Source organism: Sorex araneus, chromosome 2 (assembly GCF_027595985.1).
Source record: "Sorex araneus isolate mSorAra2 chromosome 2, mSorAra2.pri, whole genome shotgun sequence".
Classification (NCBI taxonomy): domain Eukaryota; kingdom Metazoa; phylum Chordata; class Mammalia; order Eulipotyphla; family Soricidae; genus Sorex; species Sorex araneus.
The window spans coordinates 126,102,702-126,128,008 of NC_073303.1; the positions used below are offsets into that span (position 1 = coordinate 126,102,702).

General features: G+C 38.1%; 1 protein-coding gene across 6 annotated transcripts in view; it reads right to left on the bottom strand.

The window, feature by feature from the left end:
* Nucleotides 1-25,307, bottom strand: part of VPS13B (vacuolar protein sorting 13 homolog B) — a 645,914-nt gene that overhangs the window by 343,470 nt on the left and 277,137 nt on the right. For all 6 annotated transcript variants that reach the window (XR_008628450.1, XM_055125276.1, XM_055125277.1 and 3 more), the window contains exons 21-22: nucleotides 13,441-13,568; nucleotides 2,686-2,920 (exon numbers count right to left, since the gene is read on the bottom strand). Coding sequence is in view for 5 of the 6 variants with exons in the window: in XM_055125276.1 (XP_054981251.1) it covers nucleotides 2,686-2,920; nucleotides 13,441-13,568 (363 nt within the window). In the remaining variant the exon portion in view is untranslated. The remainder of the gene's footprint in view (nucleotides 1-2,685; nucleotides 2,921-13,440; nucleotides 13,569-25,307) is intronic.

Consider the following 25,307-nt stretch of genomic DNA (forward strand, 5'->3'; position numbering starts at 1 on the left):
CTATAAAAGACTAACAATACTAAAACTTTAAAATACAAAGATCAGAAAGATTCTTAAATATACCAGAAGGAGGTTAAAGTGACATCACCCTTTCAGAACCTGTACTGCAAACCATAGTGCCCAAAAGGAAAGAGAGAGAAAAAAAAACAAGAGAAAGAGAGAGAGAGAGAGAAAGAGAGAGAGAGAGAAGGAAAGTGTCATAGAGGCAGGCTGGGGTGGGGGTGAAAGGAGGGAAACTGAGCCATGGGTGATGGGAAATGTACACTGGTAAAGAGAAGGGTGTTTGAACATTGTATGACTGAAATCCAACCATGAACAACTTTGTAACTGTGTATCTCATGGTGACTCAATTTAAAAAAAATGACTTCAAGGAAACAGACTGGCAGTGGATCCTTACAAGAAGAAAATAAAAAGGGATGATTATGACCAAGCAGTTTTATTCCTGGGCATATGGGCATACATATAGATAATAAAAATTAAAATACGTGCACACAAAAACATGCAGAAGAATGATTACAGCAGCCAAATATCCACAATAGCCAAAAAAGTAGAAACAACCCAAATATCCTCATAAACAGTTCAAGAAAGCAGTATGATCCCATAAAGCAAAATGTTATTCACTCATAAAAAAGAAATAAAGCCTGATGTAGGCTACAGTATGAGTCAACCATTCCTTAAAAATACTATGGTAAATAAAGGAAATCAGTCACAAGAGACCAGGTATTGTATGATTACATTTATATGAAATATCTGAAATAAGCAAATTTAGAGTCCAAAAGATTCATGACCGCAAAGGAATGAGCAGAAATGAAAAGGAGTAATGGCTAGTGCCTTACTTATTCTTCTGAGGACAATAAAATTTTATAGAATACTCTCAGTTATCTAGTTTTACACTTTAAAACAAAGTATGTTACATAGTTATAATTATCTCTGTAAACACTGTATTCAAATATTGGCTTGAAATAAAAATCTGGTCCAATAATTCCTCCTTGAGGTGTCTACCCTAAGAACACACTGGTTCAAAAAGACCTGCTCAGACCTATGTTTACTGCAACATCATCAGTATCAGTCAAGGTCGAAATGACTCAAGGGCTCCATGACAGATGAGGAGATAAAAAAGATGCGGTACCGAAACACAACGGAATACTAATCAGTAATAAGAAAAGGTGAAATCTTGCCTTTTGTGACAACAAAAGGGAACTGGAGTATGCGATGCTAAGAAGCAGTCAGTCAGAGGAGAAAGACAGATACAGGGTGATTCTATTTCACATCTGGGATATAAATAAAGCATGGAGATAATGTCCAATAAAAGCAAACTTTAGACCTCTGGTTACTGCGGGGAGGGGTGAGAGTGGGCTGTGAGGATTCTATACACTACTAGTCTTTGACCTGTTTACATCTGCAGGCCAAGAGGGTAGGGTCGGCCAATTATAACCTCTGTGAGAAACCACTGGTTTCTAACTTGTGAACCATATGACCTCAGCCGAAGACACTGCTACCCTCAGTGGTGGAGGCACGTTGGCACCTGGGGGTGGGGTTGGTGTAGTAACCTCTAAAGTAAACACTTCTACTCCTATGAAGCCTATGTTATGTTACCTCACTAAAAAAAATTTTAATCAAGGGAAAAATCATTTAAATGTTAAAAAAAATATTCTGAGGTTGGAGAAAAATAAGTATTCTCCAGTTACTTTTGAGGATGACTTATTCTTGATTGGACACACAAAAGTTACAGCGATAATAAGGGATTCCCTCCCAAAAGCAAGTAACAAATGTCTATAATATGGTTAAGAAAGAAACTGTTGGATCAAAGCAAAGATCATGTGAGAAGAACGCTAAAGAATCTCCTTCTAACCCTTCAATTCTGTATTTTTTTATAATGTTATTCATATTACCAATATTAATTTCTGGCAGAAAAATCAATGTCAAGTCAAAATAGACGTATCTGCTTTTCAATAACAGCATATCTTGTAATCTAAATATCAGGAATATACTTTTATCTTAATAATATGAATAAGGTGGTGAACTGTTCAACACTGTCAAAAACATACTTTGTTATTAAAATATAGTATATATTACTTACTTTGCCATTAAAACTTCCCTTGGTTCACATGTTGTTTTAGAAAAATGTCTAAGTTCAAAAGGGTAAATGTGCAACTGAAACAAGTTCTTAAATGTTTCCCCATCATCACACAATCATCTCTATATTTAAACAATAAATGTCAAAAAATAGCTATATATATTATAAATTTATATTTTTCTTATTTATACTATACAGTATAATATTTAATATATAAAGTATATACTTCATGTGTATTACTGTTAAAGGTTATAGTCATAATGTATATAGAATATATATAAAGGTCAAGCTACTTATTATTCTCAATTAAATATAATGAAAACATACAAAATCAGTGCTCTTCTCAAATTTTTAATGTAGCTAGTGACTATACAGTATTGTACAATTTTTATACATCTCTCTTATGTATGAATCTGATTAAAAGGTGTACACATCAATAAATGTTATCAGTTCTTTATTTTGTAAAGAAATTTCAGATTATATTTGTAGGTCACTTTGCTCATTTTCATGTAGATCTCCCAATAAGGAAAACTAATTTACATATGCACTGGTATATTAAAAAAGAAAACTGAAAATGCAATAATCATAGAAGAATGTCTAAGAAGTACCTTCTTCGAGGATAGGTCGTGGGATGGAGAATGGGATCTCCTGCAGCGGATCCATGCACTTGTGGCCAGCACTAAGAATCTTTATTTGAGGCAGACAGAGGACAAGGGTTCCGGGCATGCTGGTCTGCCCATGGTACCAGCTTCTTACTGTCCCAGGAATGTCACCAGATACAATTGTACTTGGAGAGGGCAGGCTACCATTGGGAACAAACACACAACAAGACTGTACTTCAAGCTAGAAGAGAAAAGCAGAATTAAAATGTTTGAATCAGATTACGTGGGGACCAACATACCCTCAAGCATCTAGTATCTGTACCACGAAAAAGAGCCAAGTCAAAAAATAAAACATTCCACCCACATGTCTATGGGAGTTACTTTTACTAAAAGAACAGAGCAAGAGTTGAAAAGGTGTTTCTTGCAATAAATTTGATCAAAAGGGCATAGTACATAAGATGAAAACATATCTGCCTTTCCACAGTTCTTTCCAAGAAACATGATGGAGTAAGAAAATGTGCTGGCAAAAAAAAGGTGAGAAAATTTTCCTTCTTTTGCAGTTCATTAGATTTTGTTAACACCAGCTATGACCTTATAACTGACTAGCATTTTATTGCTTTTACTTAATAAAAGAAAACACAAACACTGATTCTATGTGAAATTAGTTCCTTTATTTTTTACTATATAGGCAAAAGTATAACTGCATAAACATTAAAGGAGACCTTGTATTTATACTTTTAAAAAATATAAATGTATACCAAGACTCATATATATAAATAGTTGTATATATATGTACAAACACACACACACATATGAGAGAGAGAGACGGGGGTTAGATAGTAATGAGAAACACAGGACTTGAAAAATCTGTTATTGCTTATTTTTACCATACTTAAAATTATTAGCTTAATTGTGATTTTAAAAATTATCTAAAGTTGTTATATTCCCCTTCCCTCAATGTATTTAAGCTTCCAGGCTCTTAGACATTTAAAATAAACTAAGCAAGTCCAAATCAAAAACGGAAAGCATCATAATTTCTTAATTATTCTCAATGTTGATTAAAGTTTATTATTTGAGTTGGCTCTTATATGGTGAACATTCTGTACCTAGTTATTAGGTTATCCAACTAACCTAAACTACTTGGACTGTTTTTTAAAGAACATCACTGTATCACTGTCATCCTGTTGTTCATCGATTTACTTGAGTAGGCACCAGTAACGTCTCCATTCGTCCCAGCCCTGAGAGTTTAGCAGCCTCTCCTTACTCGTTTTTCCCAATTGGAGGCTCTTTTCAGGGTCAGGGGACTGAGACCTGTTACTGTTACTGTATTTGGCATATCGAATACACCACAGGGAATATATGAAACATTAGCATTACTTCAATAATTCATATAACCTAAATGTATTTTAATCTCTTAATTTTCTATTGTATATCTGACATACAAAAATTTGTACTTGTATATTCTGGCAAATTATATTAGCAAAAGAACTAGTTTATAAAAAGTAACTAAGATTACTATAAATCCCTTCTCCTGGGGTTAATAATTCTTTAGTAAGGACATAAAAAATATCTAAGCGATCTGGAATTTCTCAATACAATAATTTACCGTTCTAATAAAGAAGCAAATTTATTCATTTTGTTAAAGCACCTCTGTGCATGGACAGACTTGTTAATGTAGTCAAGAAAAATTAAAATGCAAATGAAAATAAAAAAAAATCTATTAGCAAAAAATAAACTACTACTTTTACCTTACAGCATAGATCATTTAACTCTGTAAACTCATTTTTTTGATATCTTTTTTTATCCCACAAGAAAAGTATATGCTGTTTCAAACTGATTTAATTTTTTTAAAACATTTACCCTGATTCCTTGGTGATATTCAGTTAAACAAATTAAAATGCTACATTGAAAACATGTTATTTGATATCAGTTAGACTTAGAGGTAAAATTATGAAGAGTCAGTACTTAATATTTCATGCCAGTTTTGGTGGTATACTATAAAACGCTCTGAACAATGGGAGACAAGTATGTACATATGTCTTGAGAAATAGAAACTGTGCCAGAATTTCCAAAATTCACAACATAGTCCAAAATTATTCTAATCCAGCAGTAAATTATTTCGTCAAATCAAAATGACCCAAACAAGAATGCTGCCTATTAGCTTGAGATATGTAACAACTCCAAACAATAAACTTACTAAAATATTATATGTTGTAAGGATTCCTTTAGTGATAAGAACCAAAACATACTCTTAATCCAAAATGCTCAAACTTATTATAACATTACAGTTATTTTATATATATGTATATATATACAAAAGCTATCATATAAATCTTTTTACACTTTTTAAATAACTGTTAAACTGTATGTCTAAAATTGTGGTTTTAATGTAAAATGGTGAGTGATTTATGTACGTGAATATAAATCTACAGCAGTAAATTTTGCATTAATGTAAGGATCTGACAATCCAAGGGAAAGAAAATGAAGTAATCTGCCAGTAAGAAGTGCTCAAAACGGGGGTCAGATCATGTTCATGGAAACCATCTGGTTGGGACCCTCTGAGCCACACCAAACACAAACGATCTTTTAAAAAAATATCCTCTTCATTAATGCATCACAGCTGCACTGAGTGTTACTTCATTTTTCCATGGCAACATCCTTTCTGTTTCAAGGATCTTATTTCAGTTTTGGTAGCAACATGTTCCTTCGCCAATATTGAACACATTCATGTGTTAAAGAGAAGGGATTATTACACATTCTTGAAGTAGAACCACCTATATTTTGATTCCTCTTAGGTCAAGGGCTACATATCTAAGTATCATATCCTAAGGATAAGCCAGTAAAGTAGAAATTATGTGAAATTCTTATTTTAATAAATGAAAAGACTGCCATGCATTTCTTCTGAAAATTCCAAGTTCATGTACCATGTGAAAAGATACGGGCTATTGTGTACCACCCATAAACGAGGTTTGGTAAATTTAGATTTCTCTGTTTTAAGCCCGCCATCTGTAAAACAACTCAGTGAAAGGGGTCAAGATATGCTTCATTTACACACTGATCTGAGCAGCTTAGTTACCCTACTGTCCATCACACAGAATACTAAATACGTGCTTTCAAATTTGGAACCATATTAACTGTCCTTTTAAACAAATGACCCTATTTCCAATTCCTAGACAATATGTTTCTCTTTCTCTATTACTTGCAAAAGTGATAATTAAATTTGGTAAATTGTCTACAGAATGAAATGTTCTTTCAAATGCATGTGTTTTATTCTTCAGGAAACAGCTTCCAATAAAAAATGAAAATGAAGAAGCATTGCAGATTTTTATTCATTTTTTCTTTTTTATTCATGCATTCTTTAATATCTACCATGAACTGAGCTGGAATTCAGGAATGAAGAGACAAAAGACAGTTCCAGCACTATAAAACATGGAAACAGAAGACTTTTAAATATTAGATGCCTTACAAAATTTTCACTGAACATAGGATCTATGGAGAGGAGTGATAGCACAGTGGGTAGGGTGTTTGCCTTGCACTCAGCTGACCTGGATTCGATTCCTCTGTCCCTCTCAGAGAGCCCGGCAAGCTACCAAGAGGATCCCACCCACACGGCAGAGCCTGGCAAGCTCCCCGTGCCGTATTCGATATTCCAAAAACAGTAACAACAATTCTCATGATGGAGACATTACTGGTGCCCATTCGAGCAAATCGATGAGCAACGGGACGACAGTGTGACACTATAGGCACTAGATGTTGCTATTTTTGTATTCTCTACATTCTGCATACATAATGTAGTAGTAGGTACTAATTATTAAATGAACAATGATTTTATTAGGACCAGATAAATGAGTTAAATAACTGTTGAATGCACACTTTTCATCCTATTTTTCTTGAGAGATAAACTGTTGAAGTAATAGTAAAATTAGCTCGTCAGCCAGATGGGTCCTACTCCAGCTGTGGAAGCTCTGACAAGTTATTTAATCTGTCCATGACTTAGGTTTCCTCATCTGTAAATGAAGGAAAATCCGCAAGGACATAAATGTGTTACCATATTAACTTCCACCTAAATGCCTGCTAACTAAATAAACACAATGAATGTCTACTGTTTGCCAAATTCATATAATATACAAGCTCATAATTTATATTGAAAGTCATATTGCTATAATTTAATTATGTATACAAAGGCCAACAAAATATGCACTATTTCATTGATAAAACAGTAAATATAAAGCTATCACCCAAATCACAGTTTTCCTACTTTACAAATTCTGAAACATTATGAAAATTTGTATCTTCACATGCAGATGGAAACATATGCAAATTAAGGGCATTCGATTATAACATCCAAACATGAACTCCGGTTGTCTTCTCTTCCAGAATGAGTGACATCAACCTCCATACTTTTCCCATAAATGTCTGTCATGAAAAAACTCCCAGGATTCCTCCTTCTTACAAACTACCATGTAATTACTACCACTTTCTCAGTAACCATAATCAAAAATATGGTCCTCTTTGCAAAAGTGATCTATACCGCCTGACTGGCTTCTCTCACTTAATTCTGGAGAGAACCCAAGGAGTTCACTGCACAGGATGACATCAGGGCTGACACAGTAGGATCACTACAGTCACCGTCAGTGTTTCCTAGAGTCGATACTACCACCCGATGGGGGATGCTGGAGCAATCCAGGGAGGGCGGTGGCAGATCTGGGAGGAATTGGGGTGTCACTTTCTGTTTGTTGCTTTAAAAAGGTAAATTTCCTGGGGTTGGGGAGGCACTGGGTGATTATTTTTTTCCATGAAAATGGGGCAGTAGGGCAGATAAATTTGGGGACTTCTGGTCTAGATTAACTGGTTTACAGAACTTGAGACACTTTGACACACTCATCAAAATCTTACAGAATTCTGGAAGGAGATCCCTACAGGGGAACAAGCATAAATAACGAAAGGAGACTGAAATGCTTGGCACAGAAATGAAGAGTTCGTTACTATCCTGTCTACTTGGAAGACTTCAGAAACTATAAAAACCACCTGGGGCCAAGGAACATCACACCTGCAAGGACAGCTTGTGAATCCTTGGGAGTGGTCCTCAGGGCCCCCAAGCACAGCTAGGAAATCCCCATCCCTCTGCAAATTCGTTCAGGAAATGCCACTGACCAGCAACATGATCTTCAACATGAAAGACAAGAAACTGATTTGGGAAAACCCAGGGCAGTGCTCCCTTCCTAAATGCATTCCAGACCGTAGTTATTTCCACTTTGTCAATTGCATGGACCTGCCAACTTCCAAGACTTCTGGAATTAAAATGTAGCTTTTGGAAATTTAATAAATAGATAGGAACTTTGCTGCCTTGTATACAGAGGAAAAAGCAGGGGGAGAGAGGTGGCAAAAAACAATTGAATTTCTGGTACTCTACTGTAGAAAAGGCTTCCAAAGCCAGTTCTTAATTTGAAAACTATTCAAGACTACATATGTTGCTATAAAATAATCCATTACAATGAAGTGTAGAAGTTATTTTTTCCTACCAAATTCCAAACAGATTATAGCAAATATTGTTTAAGTCTTTATGAGATATAAGTCTTTGGATCTTAAGTATAAAAATATAGGGGTTAGCAAATATCAACTTTGGCTCCAAAATCAACTTTCCAGAAACTCTCATTCCAAACACACTTACTTGTTCAAACTTCCACTAAAAGATTAATTCCTTGATGGCTTTAAGTTATGATGTTCTGTTTTATCTGATGACAACTTTAGTTGCCTATTTTATATTTTGCATCATAAAATGTCTTGAAACGCGGACACTTCTTTTTAAAGAAGTCAGAATTTGGGGCTTATATTTTAATAATTTAATCAAAATTTAGCTTTATCCTTAAATTTTCCAGAATACATTAACATCTGGAAATAGCTAAATACATAGTTTATATTATAGTACATGGCTTAGATGAGGGGTAAGACTAACAACATTCTTGGATCATATTCAAGATAACCTGTACAAACACAAGAGTTTTAGCACTCCTTGCTCACTACATGCTCATGTAAAGTCAATAAGCTTAGTCATAAAAACATAAAATTCTATAATTAAAAATCAAGATGGAACACACATACTTTACACTAAATTTTTTTTTTAAAAAATTGTAAATCTCTGAATCTCAATTACTTCATAATTAATTTTAAGGTTAAGCTCACAGGAATAGCACAGCGGGTAGAGCATTTGCCTTGCACATGGCCGACCCGGGTTGATTCCCAGCATCCCATACATATAAAACAAGTAAAATGACCAAAAGAAACCCATAAGAATGCGAAAAATAAAAGTACCTTAAATAGTATTTAATCTAACAGACTCATACTGCAAATAAGTAGAGCTTATAGTGAACATCTCGAATTTGATACTGCAGATCACTGGCTCCCTGAAACTCTGCATTCCCTCAGTTCTCATAACTTTCCTGGATTTTCCTCATACACATCTCATCCAGGGGCATTTTCTCCTCTACCAACTACTCTGGAAATTGCATTCTCAGTTATTTTGTGTTTTTTTTTTTTGGGGGGGGAGGCAGGAGTCACTATGGTTTCCAATACGATAACAGGGTACAGTTCTGTGTGTAAAGCAATCCAGCACACAGCACACTCTCTCCCCACAGACTTTGCTTCCACTGCCAGAGGGTTCTTTCAGCTGCACAAGCTTTCTTTGAACAACCCATTCTTCTGCTTTTAGTCATTTGTAAATCAGGCCGAAATTTATATGTCTATTAAGAATCTTTCCCTTAATCTCCAGATAAAAACATCTAATGTCTCATAACTGGAGATCTCAAACACATGCACATTTAAAATATAGGTATAAATTCAAACTCCTCATTTGTTCCTGAAACAGAAAAGCTATCCCAAACTGGAACCAGGGCACCATTCAATCTCTTTTTTCTCATGCCCTAATTCCATTAGTCACTGGGTCTCGATGATTTTACTTTACATTTCTCAAGGACAACTAACTTGTTCCACTGTCCAGTTTTAAGACTGTTGTATAATTTATATGCCTATTCTCCGGTTGTTTAAAGCTGCAAGATCAATCTAGCCCCTGCATGAAGTAGCTAGAAACAGAAAAGGCTAGTCTGCTACGAAATACTCATATACCTCCTTGTTATACCTTTGATACAAATATCAAAAAGCTCCCTTATTGTTATTTAAGAATCTTAAATTTCAACATTTTCTCAGAGCTGTCAAATATTCATGTAACCTAATGCATAATACAATAGCTTTTAGGGTGAAAGATAAAAAAAGTAAAATTATATTTCCTTTTTTTGGATTTTGGTTGGTGTTCGTTTGGGGATCACACATAAACCCATTATTATTCCCTCTTAGTTACTGTTGTTGGTGTTTGGGGGTCACACCCAGCTGTGCTTAGGGCTTCCTCCTGGCTCCATACTCAGGGCTGACTCCTGATGGAGGTGGAGGGAACCATATGAAACACCCGAGATTGAGCCCAGATCAGTCGAGAATAATGCAGCACCCTCGCAACTGTACTATATCTCTGGTCCCAGAAGCAAAACATGCTTAAGAGCTATTACATTCTAGACAATTTATATTATACATATCAACCAGTCTGCACCTCGATGGTATCTAAGGCCATCATGACAGTGCAGGACAGTAACCACATTTACTAAAGCATCTCCTTTTCGCTTTTGCACCACCAAAGTTTTCCCCTGTAAGAAAAAGGGATCCCTCCCACTGAGAGAGGCTTCTTACAGAATGTTTAAAGAAATGACACTGTTTCTCTCCTATCAGACCAAGAGAACAGTCAGGATTTATTTTTGGTCTTCTCAACATCAAGCATGAAATATAATAAAAATTAAGTGTAGAATGTGGGAATGAGTTAAAAGAATAATAAATGATGGGGAAATATTTTATCATGAATTACTAGGTAAAACTGGTTATTCTAAAAGTTTGTACTAGGATATTAAAAGGTTAACATGATTATGATTAAGTAAATACTTATATTTTAAAAATACTTCTCCACAGGACTGGAATGATGGCACAGCAGGCAAACACCTTTGTTTGCCTTTGCACGTGGCCGACCCGGGTTCGATTCCTCCATCCCTCTTGGAGAGCCCAGCAAGCTTCTGAGAGTATTCCACCTGCAAGGCAGAGCCTGGCAAGCTACCCGTGGTGTACTGGATATGCCAAAAACAGTAACAAGTCTCACAATGGAGATGTTAACTGGTGCCCACTCAAGCAAATCGATTAACAACGGGATGACAGTGCTACCGTGCTACAGTGCTACTTCTCCACAAAGACAATACTTACTAGAATGGCTCTACCTAATTATGAATGAGGGCCATTTATTTTGGCATCAAAGAAAATGCACTACAACAGGGAAGCAAAGTTAAGCAAAAGAACAAAGAATCTGTATTGCTTAAAGGAGAAAACAACTCATCGTCATAAAATGGCAATCTCTGTTTAACAGTTAAGACATCAAAATTCAAGAGAGGAATTTTTCATGAACATTAGTGCTATATCAAGTCAGACTCAGAGGAGACACAGAAAGCATTTCTTTCTTACCATAATTCTTGTTCCAATTTTAAACTCAAATACACTGACTCCTGGATGCACTGGTTTAAAATAAGGTGGTCACAGCGGCAGCAGCCACGCGGTGAGAGCCACCCTCTAAGACCCCTCCACCAGGAGGTAGGACTTTCTTTAGTGACGTAGCCTGTAGGTGGTCCTGGGAGGGGGGGTGTTCCCGGCTCGCCTTCCGCCCAGAGATGAACCGAGAGCCGCGGCACGAGAAGCAGAGCCTCCGCGCCTATTGACTGTGATCCTGAGGTCTCCTAACCCATTTTGGCACCAGAGCGGATTCTTGCAGCCATCCATTTTGAATGTGAACTGAGCTAAAATATTAGAAACCCAAAACCTCAATGTCTTGAGGTTTTGGGTTTCTAATATTCCAGGACTCAATGTCTTCACTCTTACCAATGAAGAGAAATTATTAGATGATGCCTATTCAGCAGGCCTGATTGTTGGGGAAAATTTCCAATCAATAATAGTGAGTACTGTATGGAAATATGAAATGTACTCAATATATATAGAGAATAATGGGAATATCATTAGCTACTTAGTTCGGGGGTGGGGTGGGAGGGGGGTGTATTGGGGTTCTTGGTGGTGGAACAGGTGCACTGGTGAAGGGATGGTGGTTTAATCAGTATTTGACTGTGACTTAAAAAAAATAAAATAAAATAAAGTCAAGTAAGTTCAATATTTATAAAAAAAATAAAAATAAAAAAATAAAAAATAAAATAAGGTGGTCTATGGGCTGGAAGAAGGTGCAGTGGATGGGGGTCTTGCCTTTCAGGTGCTCCACAGCTCAGCAAATGCAGCACTAAACACTGACTGGAGGAAAGTTCTAACTTTCTATGTTTATTCCCCAGCCCCCATGCCCTCCCCCATTTTTGAGGTTAAAGAGTCTCCCCTGCACAGTTTTTCTGTTTTGCCTTCAGCCACATCAGGTGGTGCTCAAGGGCTATTCCTGGAGCAGTGCTCAGGGATCACTCCTGGTGGGACTTGGGGAGCCCTATGTGGTGCTGGGGACAAAGCCAGGGTCTGCCTCATGCCAGGCAAGTGCCCTACCCTTCTATACCATCTCTCTGGCCCTGCCCCCTTTTTTGATGAGTGCTTCCCAGGATAGAGAGGTCTCTGTCAGGGGCTCACCTCCCTTCACAGTAAAGATGTTACCCTGCTCTCTTTTGGTCTCCATCACCCTGCTACGAAATAGCTATTTCTTCTTACCACTGTTTGTAACACGCCAGTCCTCTTTACTGAATTTCAAAGTATTCTTATCTTTGGCTTTAGTAGTTTCTCCATGATATATATATATAGGTGTGACCTTCTTTTTATAGACCTGCTTTGCTATGAGTTTTGGATTTGTGGCTGCTTCTCGTTTTTTTTGATGATAGCACACTGGGATTATAATAATGTCAATCTAGTAATTCAACTACTGGAATTTAAATAAATATAATTTGCAAATCACCTTCTGCCAGTAGAAACAAATTTCTCTCTCTTTCCTTCTTTCTATCTTCTTTCTTGTGAAGCAAGGTAGTTTTTACTTAAACTTACACAGATGGGAGGGCAGAGAAAGAGAGCAAGCACATGTTCAAAAGAGAACACAGGCTCCTCCATGGTGGAGAAGCAAGTGAGATACATATTCACTGGAGAACAGAGGCTTGGAGAGTAAGAAAAAACTTTCTTTTGCAATTTTCTGTATCTTAGACAGAAGTTGAATGCTACTACCTAAAATTATTGTTAGTAAGACTAAAATTCTACAAAGATGACTCTGCCATTCATATCTTATTTAAAGAGGAGAAATTCTATAAAACTTATTTTTATTTAATTCCTATGAGATCAGGTAAACATTTAATTGTGTATTTTTTTCAGATAAAACATGATCTGGAAGATTAATTCAGCAAGATTAATATGTGTACTTTAAAAATACATGATGCGTTCCCGGGTTTCGGCACCAAAAAAAACAAAAAAAAAACAAAAAAAAATACATGTTGGGGCTAGAGCTATAGCACAGTGGGTAGGGCATTTGTCTTGCACGCGGCCGACCCGGGGTTCGATTCCCAGCATCCTATATGGTCCCCTGAGCACCACCAGAAGTAATTCCTGAGTGCAGAGCCAGGAATAACCCTGAGCATCACTGTGTGTGACCCAAAAAGGAAAAATAAAATATATAAATAAATAAAATAAAAAAAACCATGGTATCCCTGACTTAAATACCTGCAGTGTGAGACTCTTCACTGCATTCCATACAACTCCAATAAATTCTTTCATCCTTTCTTCAGGACTCCTACAGCCTTCAGACAGACTCAGCATCGTCTTCACAGGAACTGACAATGGTCGGGATTCTGAGAACAAGAATAGCAAGTCACTTAAAAAAAAACTGTACAATGTAGTTAATTCAAAGTATTCGGAACATATTTTCTTTTTTTTTTTTTCTTTTTTTTTTTTTTTGGTTTTTGGGTCACACCCGGCAATGCACAGGGGTTACTCCTGGCTCTTCACTCAGGAATTACCCCTGGCTGTGCTCAGGGGACCATATGGGATGCTGGGATTAGAACCGGGGTCGGCCACGTGCAAGGCAAACGCCCTACCCGCTGTGCTATCGCTCCAGCCCCTGGGAACATATTTTCAAGATTATTCCTTTCCTTGCTTAAAATTAAACAATCTCCAAATACCCAATGATCACACTTATCTGTGATATAGAGAGAAATAAAACCAGGGAATGCAGAGTGAGGACAAACTGTTGGCCTCTGATTGTAAAACTGAGGCTAGCAAGCAGCGGGGAGCACGGTCGGAGGGGGGCGGTTGGAGAGGGAGGCCAGGAGACATCAGAACAACAATGGAGGGTCTTCAACACTTTGGTATTGCAAAGGTGCAGGAACTGGACATTAAAACATGAATTAACACAATTGTAATCATGTCCTCTAAAACCACTGAGCATTTCACACAAGCCTGCAAAATATTTCATTAGGGCACTTTTTATCTTAGAGAACTGCTTATTTTTAAGGAAAAATATTTTTTTAATAATAAATTTATTTATTTTTAATTTTAAGGAAAAATATTTTAAAATATGTTAAGTCATGAAAGCATGGGCTGGTCTTGTCGGAGACTGGGCCGTAAGCTGGATCAGTGGAAGGGCCTACACAACTATTGAGTGCATGGTTGTGTTTATTTTGTAAAATTTCATTAAAGTGCAATCTCAGTGAAAAAAAGAGAAATAAAATGCTAATCAATTTATCTGCCCATCAAAAAGAAGTGGTTAACATCGTGATACCTGCAAAGCAAGATTATAATTTCATCACTTTTTTAAAATGGAACAATAAAGATATGACAGCATTTCTGACATGATAAACTATGAAGTGAAAAGATACTGTACTGTGATCCAAAAATGTTATAAGGAAAGTATAGGATATTTTACCTTTGTTTATTTTTATTTCTGCTGTCTTTGCCAATGAAATAATATTTCTGAAAGCACCACTGAGGTCCAAATCCTCGAGCACTCTGAGATCCAAATCCTCAAGCACTCTGTCTATATTTTCCTTGCTGCAGTCTAAGGATTCTGACTAATACCATGATAATCTGTTATCAATACTGATTTGACTTTTGTGTAAGGTGAGACATACAAGTCCAGCTTCATTTTTTTTTTCATGTGTCACCCAGCTTCCCCAGTGCATTTGTTGAAAGAGTTATCTTGACCCCACTTCATGGATCTGGGTCTTTTATCATAAATTAGCTGCCCATATCATATGAAGGTTTATCATTGGGTTCCCTGTTCTAACCCACTGAGTCTGTCATGTATTTGTTTTCCTAACACACAGAAAAAGATATGGTAGAGGAAAAGGCAATTCTTTGATAAAGATTACCTCTGAGAAGGGCAAAATACAACTGAAGACAGATAAGGGAAGGGGCTGCTTACTCTACTTTTAAGAATTCAATGTTTAACTATCATGAATAACTTTTTATAAGTTTTCTATAAAACAAACATTCATTTCATTTCCTAAGTGGAAGCTATTCATGACTCAAAAACGTTATCAAGTCATGAGAACACAAGGAAGAATTTAAAAGTATAGTACTAAAGCCAAGAAGACAGTATGAAAAGATCCCATGCTGTAAATTCCAACTATATGACATTTTGGAAAGGCAAAAGTATAAAGACAATAAAAAGATCTATGGTTACTGGGAGCTAGCAGGGAGAGAAGCTAGCAGGAAAAGCATAGAGGATTTTTAAGGTTTTTAACTATTTATGACAATATAATGGTGGGACATGCCATCATAAATCTTTCCAGACCTGTAAAATGCAAGCCATGAGTAAACCCGATGTCAAGTAGAGAGGGGCCTGGAGAAAGTTCAAGGATCAAGGGTGGTGCATGTCCTTTGCATGCATGAGGTCCCAAGTTAAATCCGAAGCACCACATGTCCCCGGAACATCACTGGGTGTGGACTCTGAGGCACCCACACACTGTTTCTGCCAGCAGCAGGAGGGAAAGAAGCACCACCTCACTGAGCCCTGCAGCCCAGGACTGACCTGCTTCACCACGCACCACCCGGCCCCCTGAGGAAACGAGGGAGTAAATAAAAGAAATGTAAGTAGTGAAATATCAGGTTATTAAGTGTAAATACCAGTACATTCTAACACTGGTAAGTCCTCTAGCAGAGAGCCGTGCGGGTGCTGAGACAAAGGCTACATGGAGAATCCCTAGGCCTTCCCCAGAATTTTCCTGAGACTATTACTAGAGCAAGACACTTGCAGGGTTCGGAGGCTAGTCCACAGGGTTGGAGTACATGCTCTGCAGGCTGCACTCCCGGGGTGGAGCCCCAGCACTTCCTAGTCCCCGAACACCAAAGGGAGCAGTTTCCAAGTGTTGCCAGTGTGGACTGAACCACCTTTGGAAAAAAAAAAAAGTTAACTTTAAAAAAATTTAAATGCAGACAAAGAAAAATGTTTTTTGATTTGGGGTTTCACCCAGCAGTACTCAGGGTTTACTCCTAGCGGAGGCATTGGAGTACAAGAAGGGGTGCTGGGTATTGACCCAGGTTGGCCATGTGCAAGGCAAGTGTCCTACTTGCTGTACTATCTCTCCAGCCACTGAACACCAAAATTTTAAGCTCTAGAAATAATAAATTCCAAAAGATTCCACAAATTATTTATAGCTAAATTTAAAATGTTTAGGATGTGCTGATACAAAATACTATTATAGATTACTACTATGGTTTTAAAACCATACTACTATGGTTTTAAAATGTCTAATAAATTATGACATTAACAAGTAATTGCATAATAAGTAATTACACAATTAGTTTTAAGTCTTTTTATCAATCGGTTGCATGTTCATTGCAAATGCCTTATTTTCTAACAAGATTATCCATTTTAAAAACTAGAGGAGGCCCTGAGATCCATCTGTGGTTTAAATGTGCAACAGAAAGAGCCGTGAATAACGCTGACTCATGTCACACTATACTAATAAGAGTACTTTTGGCAATCAGTGACGATAGACCACTATTTCAGATAGCACCAAAAACAAACAAACAAACAAACAAAACACAAATCTGGCCCAGAGAGATAATATAAGGGTTCATATAAAGCACATGCCTTGAAAATACCTGACCCTGTTTGATCCCCGGAACCACAAGGTCCCGTGAGCATCATCACCAGCTGTAGTGCTAGAGGCCTCCAACTGGTTACCAGAAGCCCCAGCACCTCAGGCCCCTGGCACTGAGCCGGCCAGGTTGATGGAGAACTGCTGTGAGTGATCCCAGGTTAAAACCAAAAAAGAGGTTTTAAAAAGTTATCAAGCTGTGAAAAACAGTTAAAATACCTAGTAAACAACATAATCATTACACCAAAGTATAAAAATTGAGATACACCAAATTTTAATTCATCATAATTTGTAAAAATTAGAAGACAAGTTTATAAAAAAAACAAAAGGGAAAAAGAATTGAACTTCCTGTGGTTATATAGAATTTTACAGGTAGGATTTGCATATTGTAAAACACTGTCAATCTTACACTAGAGAGATGATGCAAGAAGGAGAACTAGTCCTTTTCCTGACACTGCATATTGTCTCCCAATTGTGGCCAAGGGAATGCAGAGCCAGCAACAGCCCCCGAGCACAGCCAGGGGCAACCCAAAACAAAACAAAATAAAACAAAAACAATAAAAAACAGTCAACAACAAAAAACTGAAAAACATTTTTTTTTTTAAATTCTAATCCATCTTTACTCAAAACCTTTGTAATACCTACTGCTAGCCAAGAACTTAGTAAGTGACTGACAAACATTAGCCAGTTTAAAGCTCACAATAATCCCAGGATGAACACTATTATTCAGATTCTTATCATCACCTTATTCAGATAAGGAAACTCATCACAAAGAGATTAACTAGGTTATCCAAGTCATCCAGCTGGTAAGTGGCAAAAGAAGAATATGAACCAAGGTCATCAGACTCTAAAGTCCATGTTCTCAAGTAGCAGGGTAGGGGCCCGTTTTTCGATACTTGTGCAGTGACTTCTGGCTCTACCAAATATGTACGGGACAGATCATTTCTACTAAGGATCACATTCCATTAGAAAAATCAGAAGACATAAGGTTTTCTCCTGTTAGATCTATATAAAACCTACACTGAACATACTGGTGTATTAAGCTTCATGCATTTAACCATAAATAAGACAATTTCAAAACCCAAACTGTTGTCTGAGATTACTTCTTAGGCATGTGCCATCGGGCATGGTACAAGATCATCCTTCACTTCAGTGCTGTGAGAAAGGACTTCCCGGGTCAGCCTGAGCTAGTAATTCAGATATGCCACTTGCTGTTTGACTTCGGAGAGTATTTTCATCTTGTTAGGAATCAAAAGTTAATAATACACATGGTGAATACTTTCAAGAATACTTGAATGTCACAATATATACAAAATCGTCCATGAGCGCACTATACGAATTAAGAAGAACAATTTTTAAAATACCTGAACCACAATGTAGGGAAAAGAACTTGAAGGTTTCCAGACCTGAAACACAACTGCCCTTCTTCTCTATCACAATCAACCTATTGTTTTAGTTCCACCTTAAACGCCATTTCCTCTGAGAAATGGTCACTGATTTCCCCAAATTAGATTTGGTCCTTCCTCTATAATCTCACAGCATTCTGACATAATTCTGTAGAACATATTTAATTCTTCACGGTATAATATTAAACATTTGAATATTTGTCCTCCAAAAGCAGACGTAGAACAAAGTGATAGGTATAGCAGCAGATGGTAGCAGTCAATGGTTGGATTTTGAAGGTAGATTCAGCTTCTACCCTTTTTTCACTCTTCCAATGAGAAATAAACTTCATGGATATTTTATTAACTCAACATTAATTAAATAAAATTGGTTGGGAAAGAATACAGATAGAAATCACAGGCCCAAATTTAATGGCTATACTTTGCCTCAACTGGAACCTGGTAACAAAATGTCCAAAACACCAATTCCACTATAAATTTCAACTATGAATAACTTTGTAAGTCATGAGACATTAACAAAAAAATTTAATAAACAAAACTATTTTAATTTACAAAGAAAACCCCCGAAAACCTGGGTTCTTATTTTAAAGGTCTGAGTAATAATGACAATGATTAAATGACAACACCAAGTCTCCTATAAGGTATATAATTCAGACACTAAGTACTGACATTTAATTCCAAGTAATCTATTCATGAAGTTCTCACAATAACAGGATTTCTTCGTGGTACCAAAGATGCAACAAACATTTGTTTAGGCATCTAACCATCAATGTATTATTTCTTTGCTTTTCAGTACAGTACTGATACCAAGAAAATAATCATTTCACTGAAATATATAATACTTCTTTAATTATCTATCACAGAGAATAAGGCTTTATTCAATAATGGTTTAATCAATTACTATTAATAAAAACAAAAATTTTTATCTTAAAAATAATAAATTTGATTAGTCAGAGAATAATCCAGCAGGTAGGGCACTTATCTTGTATGCAAGCTGACCTGGGTTCAATTCCCAGCATCCTATATGTCTCTAGACATGCCAAGAGTGATTCCTGAGTAGAGGCAGGAGTAATCTCTCAGCACCACCTGGTTGGACTTCCCCAAAATTTTTGGACTAGAGAGACAACACAGCATCTGCGTTTCTAAATTCAATCCCTGGGGCCACATATGGTCCCCTGGGCAGCATCGGACATGAACCCTGACCACAGAGTCAGGAGTAATAAATAAGCCCTGAGCATAGTTGGATGTGGTCCCCAAACAAATATAAAGACAAGAACTCATAAATTTCTATCTGAATTTTTATATAGTCACCAAGAAAAGTCACTTTCTCTTTTATGTAAATCAGAAATCTAGATTTTTCTGCCACCTATGCATATCTAAGACAAGACTATCTGGGCTTAACTGCCTTAAACAGATTTGAATTATCTAAAAAGAAACCAAAAAGATAATAATAATAATAATAATAATAAAGCCCAGAACTAGGCCATGTAAACATAACTGCAGCTCGTCCTAGGGAGGCAGAGAGAAGACTGCTGGTTGCCAAGAAGAGCCAATAAAAAGATGGAACTTCCCAGTGGTAAAGAGAGAAGCACTGGCAGGCTGGGAAAGAGAAGAGGGCAGGAAGTGAGGCTCACAGCTTTCAGAACAGCAAAGACTGAACGTGAATACTAAAGTGGTGAGAAGGGCTGCCACGGAATTTTTGAATCAAAGAAAGAGGACGTGAAGGCAGAGAAAATTAACAGGATACACTGGGCATGGTAAAGTTTTGTGTAAGTAAATTATACTGACAGCCAAAGAAAACTACTAGATTTGACACAGGGATACAAAGGTAGGTTAAGATCAAGTTGTGAAGGTTTAACATGCTGAGAAACCTGAAGCTTATCATGAAGGTAATAAGAAGACAATGGAAATTTCTATTGTACAACAATACTTGCATTATAGAAGTAAAAATTCTAGATATACAAACAGTATGTCATTGAACAAACAAGAAGTCAATACAGAAGCTCAACTGGAAGCAATTTATTAATTTGTCAGGCTCATCTCATTTTTCTCTGACTCCTGATACAAAAGTTTAAGTTGATGTATTCTGGCCCAATAAAAGCGACTTATTGGATCAGCATTTGACCCTTTTTTCTTAAGTGGAGGGCAGGAAAAGTGAGCGCTCATCCCTGGCTAATCAGTGAGGGTCCTGGTCTCCAAGGAAAATTGATTTCCTTTTATCTGAAGATTTATGTTGTCATATCATATTATGATGTCATATATCATATGTCATTTAAGTATCCACTACGTTATTTAAGTCTCATTTCTCCAAACTTGTTTCAAAGACTGGAGGCAGAGGGGATCAGAGAGCTTGGTTAACTAAGTTCCTCACTTCTAACGACAACTTTCATGGCCTGAGAGGAGTGATGGTTGCAGAAAACCCTTTCAAGACTCAAACTCTTTTCTCAGGACTGTCCCTGGGAATACGAAACACAATAGTGACCCTGACTTGACTTTGAAATACTCTTTCTAACCCAGCAGAAGGCTTTACGGAAGGCATATTCGGTAGTTCTGCTACAAAAAAATAAAATTATAATTTACACAGACGGTAGGGCTGACTGCAGATTTGTATCTCATAAAATATTTCTTTTCTTTTCTTTTTTAAAATTCCTTTAAAATTTTGAATAGTCAAGACTGACCAGGTGCACTATGCCCTGCGGGCCCGCTTCCCCCAACCCCAAACCAGCTGTGTAGACCCTCTAAATTCACTCTGATGGCACAGCCCAGCTTGCACAAAGGCGACGAGATCCCGAGATCCACTGGCTGTCAGCACTGCCGTTAAATCCTGGGTTTGGGTGCTCACCTTATTATACTAAAAGCTCAAAATCATCTACCATACAAACTGAATAATCCAGACACCAACACTCAGTCTGGGCAGCTACACCTGCATCCGAGGGGCCAAAGAGCTGGTTCGGGGGGTTCAGGTGCGGGCCGAGCATGCAGCCAGCCCCAGGGCAATCTGCATGGTCCCCTCAGCACTGCCTGGTGCACTCTTGGAGCCCGTGAGCACCACTTTTCCCAGGAAAACTCCCACCTTCCCAACCCCGTCAGTTCCTCCATGTCCTATGCCCCATCTCAAACAGCCCAAAAGACCCTCAGACTCTACAAAGGAATGCGTGACCCCCACTTCTCCCTCTGGAAAGAAACTGAAATTTCTTCATTCCACACTCTATAATTCAGATCATTAGTAGGGTCTCCTCCCATTTCCACCTAAAACCTCTGTCTGAACTTGGTCTTCGTCAAGTGTTTTGAATAAATCTGAAGACACTGCTTCTGAGGAAGTTCTTGTCAGCAGCAGACCTCTGCGCACAACAGTCTGCATAGTACTGGGCGTGCAGCAGGGCAGGCGCTTCTCCCAGCGCCCACTGACTGCTCTGCCCCCGTGCATTTGCACCTCTCCCACTTCTCTACAAGGAGCTGTGAGCCTGAGGCCAGGCTCTGCTTCCAGCCTGACCTGTTGCCCTGGGCTCATTGATTCAGATAATATGCTTTCATATTATTACATTATTATATTCCCAACAATTATTATATTGAGAATATATTATTAAAATATATTAGCTAGACTCGCCCGGGTGAATAATCCTGTGCTCCTCGCACTGAGGCAATGAGAATTCGGAGTCCCTTCTTCTCCTCCTTCTCTGCTGACTGAATGGACAAGCAAGCACAGAGGGAGAAAATAGGATGTCCTGAGTCACTACTTAGAGCAAAACCCAAACTGTGAACACAACGAAGAAGCTCCCTTGAAAAGATATGACTTTGGTTTGGGATTTATCTTTTTTTTTTTTTTTGGCCACTCCCAGCAGTCTCGGGGCTGACTCCTGACTCTGTGTTCAGGAAGCACTCCTGGCAGGGTTCTGGGACCATATGTGGTACCAGGTCACAGGCAAGCACCTTATTCATTGCATTATCTCTCAGGTCCCTGGAAAAGAAGTGAGTTCTACTGTGTCAAGTCACTGAGATTTTATGATTTTTTAAAAAACTATACAACAATGACTAATAGGACGTATTTGACAACTCTAAAGCCTCTGATCATCTCCACCTTCTTTAAACACTTGGTTTACTTCCTTCAGGTTTATCCTCTCCTCTGTATTCTCCTCCTCACTGGCAGCTCATTTTCAGTTTCCTTGCTGGCACTAAGTTTTCCAGAACTCTCACTGAAATATCCAAGGATTGCTCATTGGGCCATTCCTCTTTTGTACTCTCCCTTCTCAGATGATCTCACTTAATGCCCTGGTTTTAAGTATCATTTACATGAGAATTCCCAATCCCCAGAGAACAGCCTGAACCAACTCTCTAAACTCTATCTGTCCAAGTGTCTACTCAATGTCTTTATTTGGGGACTTAATAGGAACTTCAAATTTGACATAGCTAATGCAACATTCCAAAGTCCCCTCTACCCTGACATCTTTCCTTATTTTATAGTGCTTATACTTTATTCTTCCTTTATAATGCTTAGGAAGCAGAAAATCCACTTTACCATCTGGTCAGAGGAAAAGTCACCATTCCTTTCTCTCTCACGATACACATCCTGTCAAAACAGAGGCTGACTCTAACCTGGTCCTGAGAATGATACAATGGGCTCACGGTGACAACCGTGTGACAAATCATGTTTTATATTTTCCCATCATCTACTCAAAACACAGCACAGAGAGTGATCCCATTAAAATAGCACCAAAATGTCATACATTACTCCTCTAACTTGTTACTATTTCAAAATTCTTACAGGCTTTTATTTCCCTACAGGACCTGCCATCGCCCTGATCCTTTTTTTATTGTCCTTCCATTCGTCTTTCAGTACTTTGTCCACTCTGGTCAAGTTGTTCTCTTTGCTGTTTTTTGTAGGCAATAATCCTGGGAAAATAGTGGGTGCGAGCACAGCTCCCTCCAATCCCCCCGCCCCGTGCCCATTTTCTGCCCTCTGTCAGGATTTCAGGAGGGCTCAGGCCATGTGGGTGCAGCAGGCATAAAGCAGACAGATGCCAACCCACGGACCTTGTTCTAGTGTGAGTCTTCCACTCTGCTGGTGTGGCTTGGAAAACACTTGAAAATGAGATAAAGGAAAATTCTGGCCTCTTCCAAGATTTATGAGCTATGGAAAAGTTGCTCCGTTCCATTCAATAAGCATTACCAAGTGCCTACTTATGCTAGGACCTAGGGAACACAGATGTCTGAGACGGAAGTGGTGTTTGGAGGCGTTCTCATTCAAGAGAGGGAGGCAGAGAGGTCACACTGGCTAGATAGGTGGGCATGAACCTTTTTCATGCTTTAGAAACGTCTATCCTAATGGAGGAAGTGTGATCATTGCAGAAGCACTTTCTTAATGAACGTCCTAATTCTGCTCTATACCACCTATGTGTTTAGATCAAAACGGGGCAGATCAGCTGCTATTCAAAATCCTAATAATGATATTTTTAAAGCCAATCTTTAAATTTAAAAGCAACTTAAATCCATATTTTATTCTCCATTTCCACAGCTACCTAATGCCCTACTGAAAATCATTACCAATGTAAAGTAACACAAGTGACGTTTCTACAGAGGATGTTCTTCCTTCTGTTCCTTTCAACAGACACAGGACACTAATCAATAATCAACAGCACAATTTAAAACCAAGGTTCCTTATAAATCCTTCTTCCTTCTCTGAACCTCTTCTTTTCTTCATTACTCCCACTGAAAATTCTCCATTCTAGGCAGTATCTTGTTAGTGAACAGTCACCTAGCTCACCGCCTGTAACTATGGCGAATCCTGTTTAAGACCTGCCTGAAGTTGTTTGAAGACCTGCCGTGCCATCACAACCTTTTCAGTCCCAGGACCTATAGCACTGGTTCTTTTGCTGAGTCCCTTAGTGCTAGAAAGCCTGCTACATTTTCATACTTTTTTCTCTCCCATTAGAACCATCATTTTTAGTCCATCATAACAGGAAACTTGCTACCCACTGCTTTCCGTTTCCCAGAAGTCAAGGTTCTATTTACTATTTATCTGATGAAATGTAAAAAAGTAACTTTACTATTCATGATTATGACTGAAGATAGTCTTTAAAATTAAACATTAAAAAACACATCAAAATTTCTGGTACAGTAGGGAAACCCAAAAGGATTAAGTTGTGCCCACTTAAAAATGTATCATAAGCTGCTAGCTTCTTGTAAATATTTTATAACTCCACCTGGGAAATCCTAAAACACATAGGAAAGTGTGTAATACCATAAGTACTTCCTGGTTTTTTGGGGTTTTTTTGCTGAGCATCGGACCCAGCACGTCACTCACATGGGGCAAGTCCTCAACCGCCGCCCCATACCTTAGTCCACAGCACCAACAGAAAAGTTAAAGAGCAGTGAGAAGGAAAGTTACATTGTGATTTTAAAGCCACCAAATTAATAAAAATTAAAAAGGACAAAGATAACCTGCATTCTTGCAATAATTACTTGCAGTGTACTTGCTGAATGCCAGAAAAAGCTGCTAGAATTCTGGGACCATAAAAGTGAAGTCGGATATGGTCCATGAAATACATTCCAGATAAAGAGGGGGAAAAAAGTGAGAATGAAAAATTATGAAGTGTTAGGAAGACAGAAGAGAGCTGCTAAAATAGGAAATCTTGGGGTCTTGGCAGAGACGCATTTTATAAAGACTGGATAGAAAAGATTTCTTTACTGGAAAGACTAAGCTAAGGCTTGGGGTCTTAAAGGGAAAAGGGTGGAGGGTCTGGGAGATATCCAGGTCAGATCACAAACCTCAGACACCCAATCCAGGGGCAATCCCTGGCACCACATGTTCCCCTGAGAGCATCACCAGTGCTGCCTGGGGCCGGTGCACATTGTCGGGGGTTGGGGGCGGGCTTCTGGTGGTATGAACAGCCCCACATCCTGAGTGAGCCCTAGCACTGCACCGAATGGCCAAGTATTACCAGAAGCAGCCTCTGGGGACCTTGATGGCCAAGAACACTAGACTGAGGCCAGAACTAGCCAATCTTCACAGGCCATCGATAAAGTCTGGACTTTGTTTTAAGCACATAATTAAGAAATCATTAAAGTGTTGATTAAAGTGAGGGGG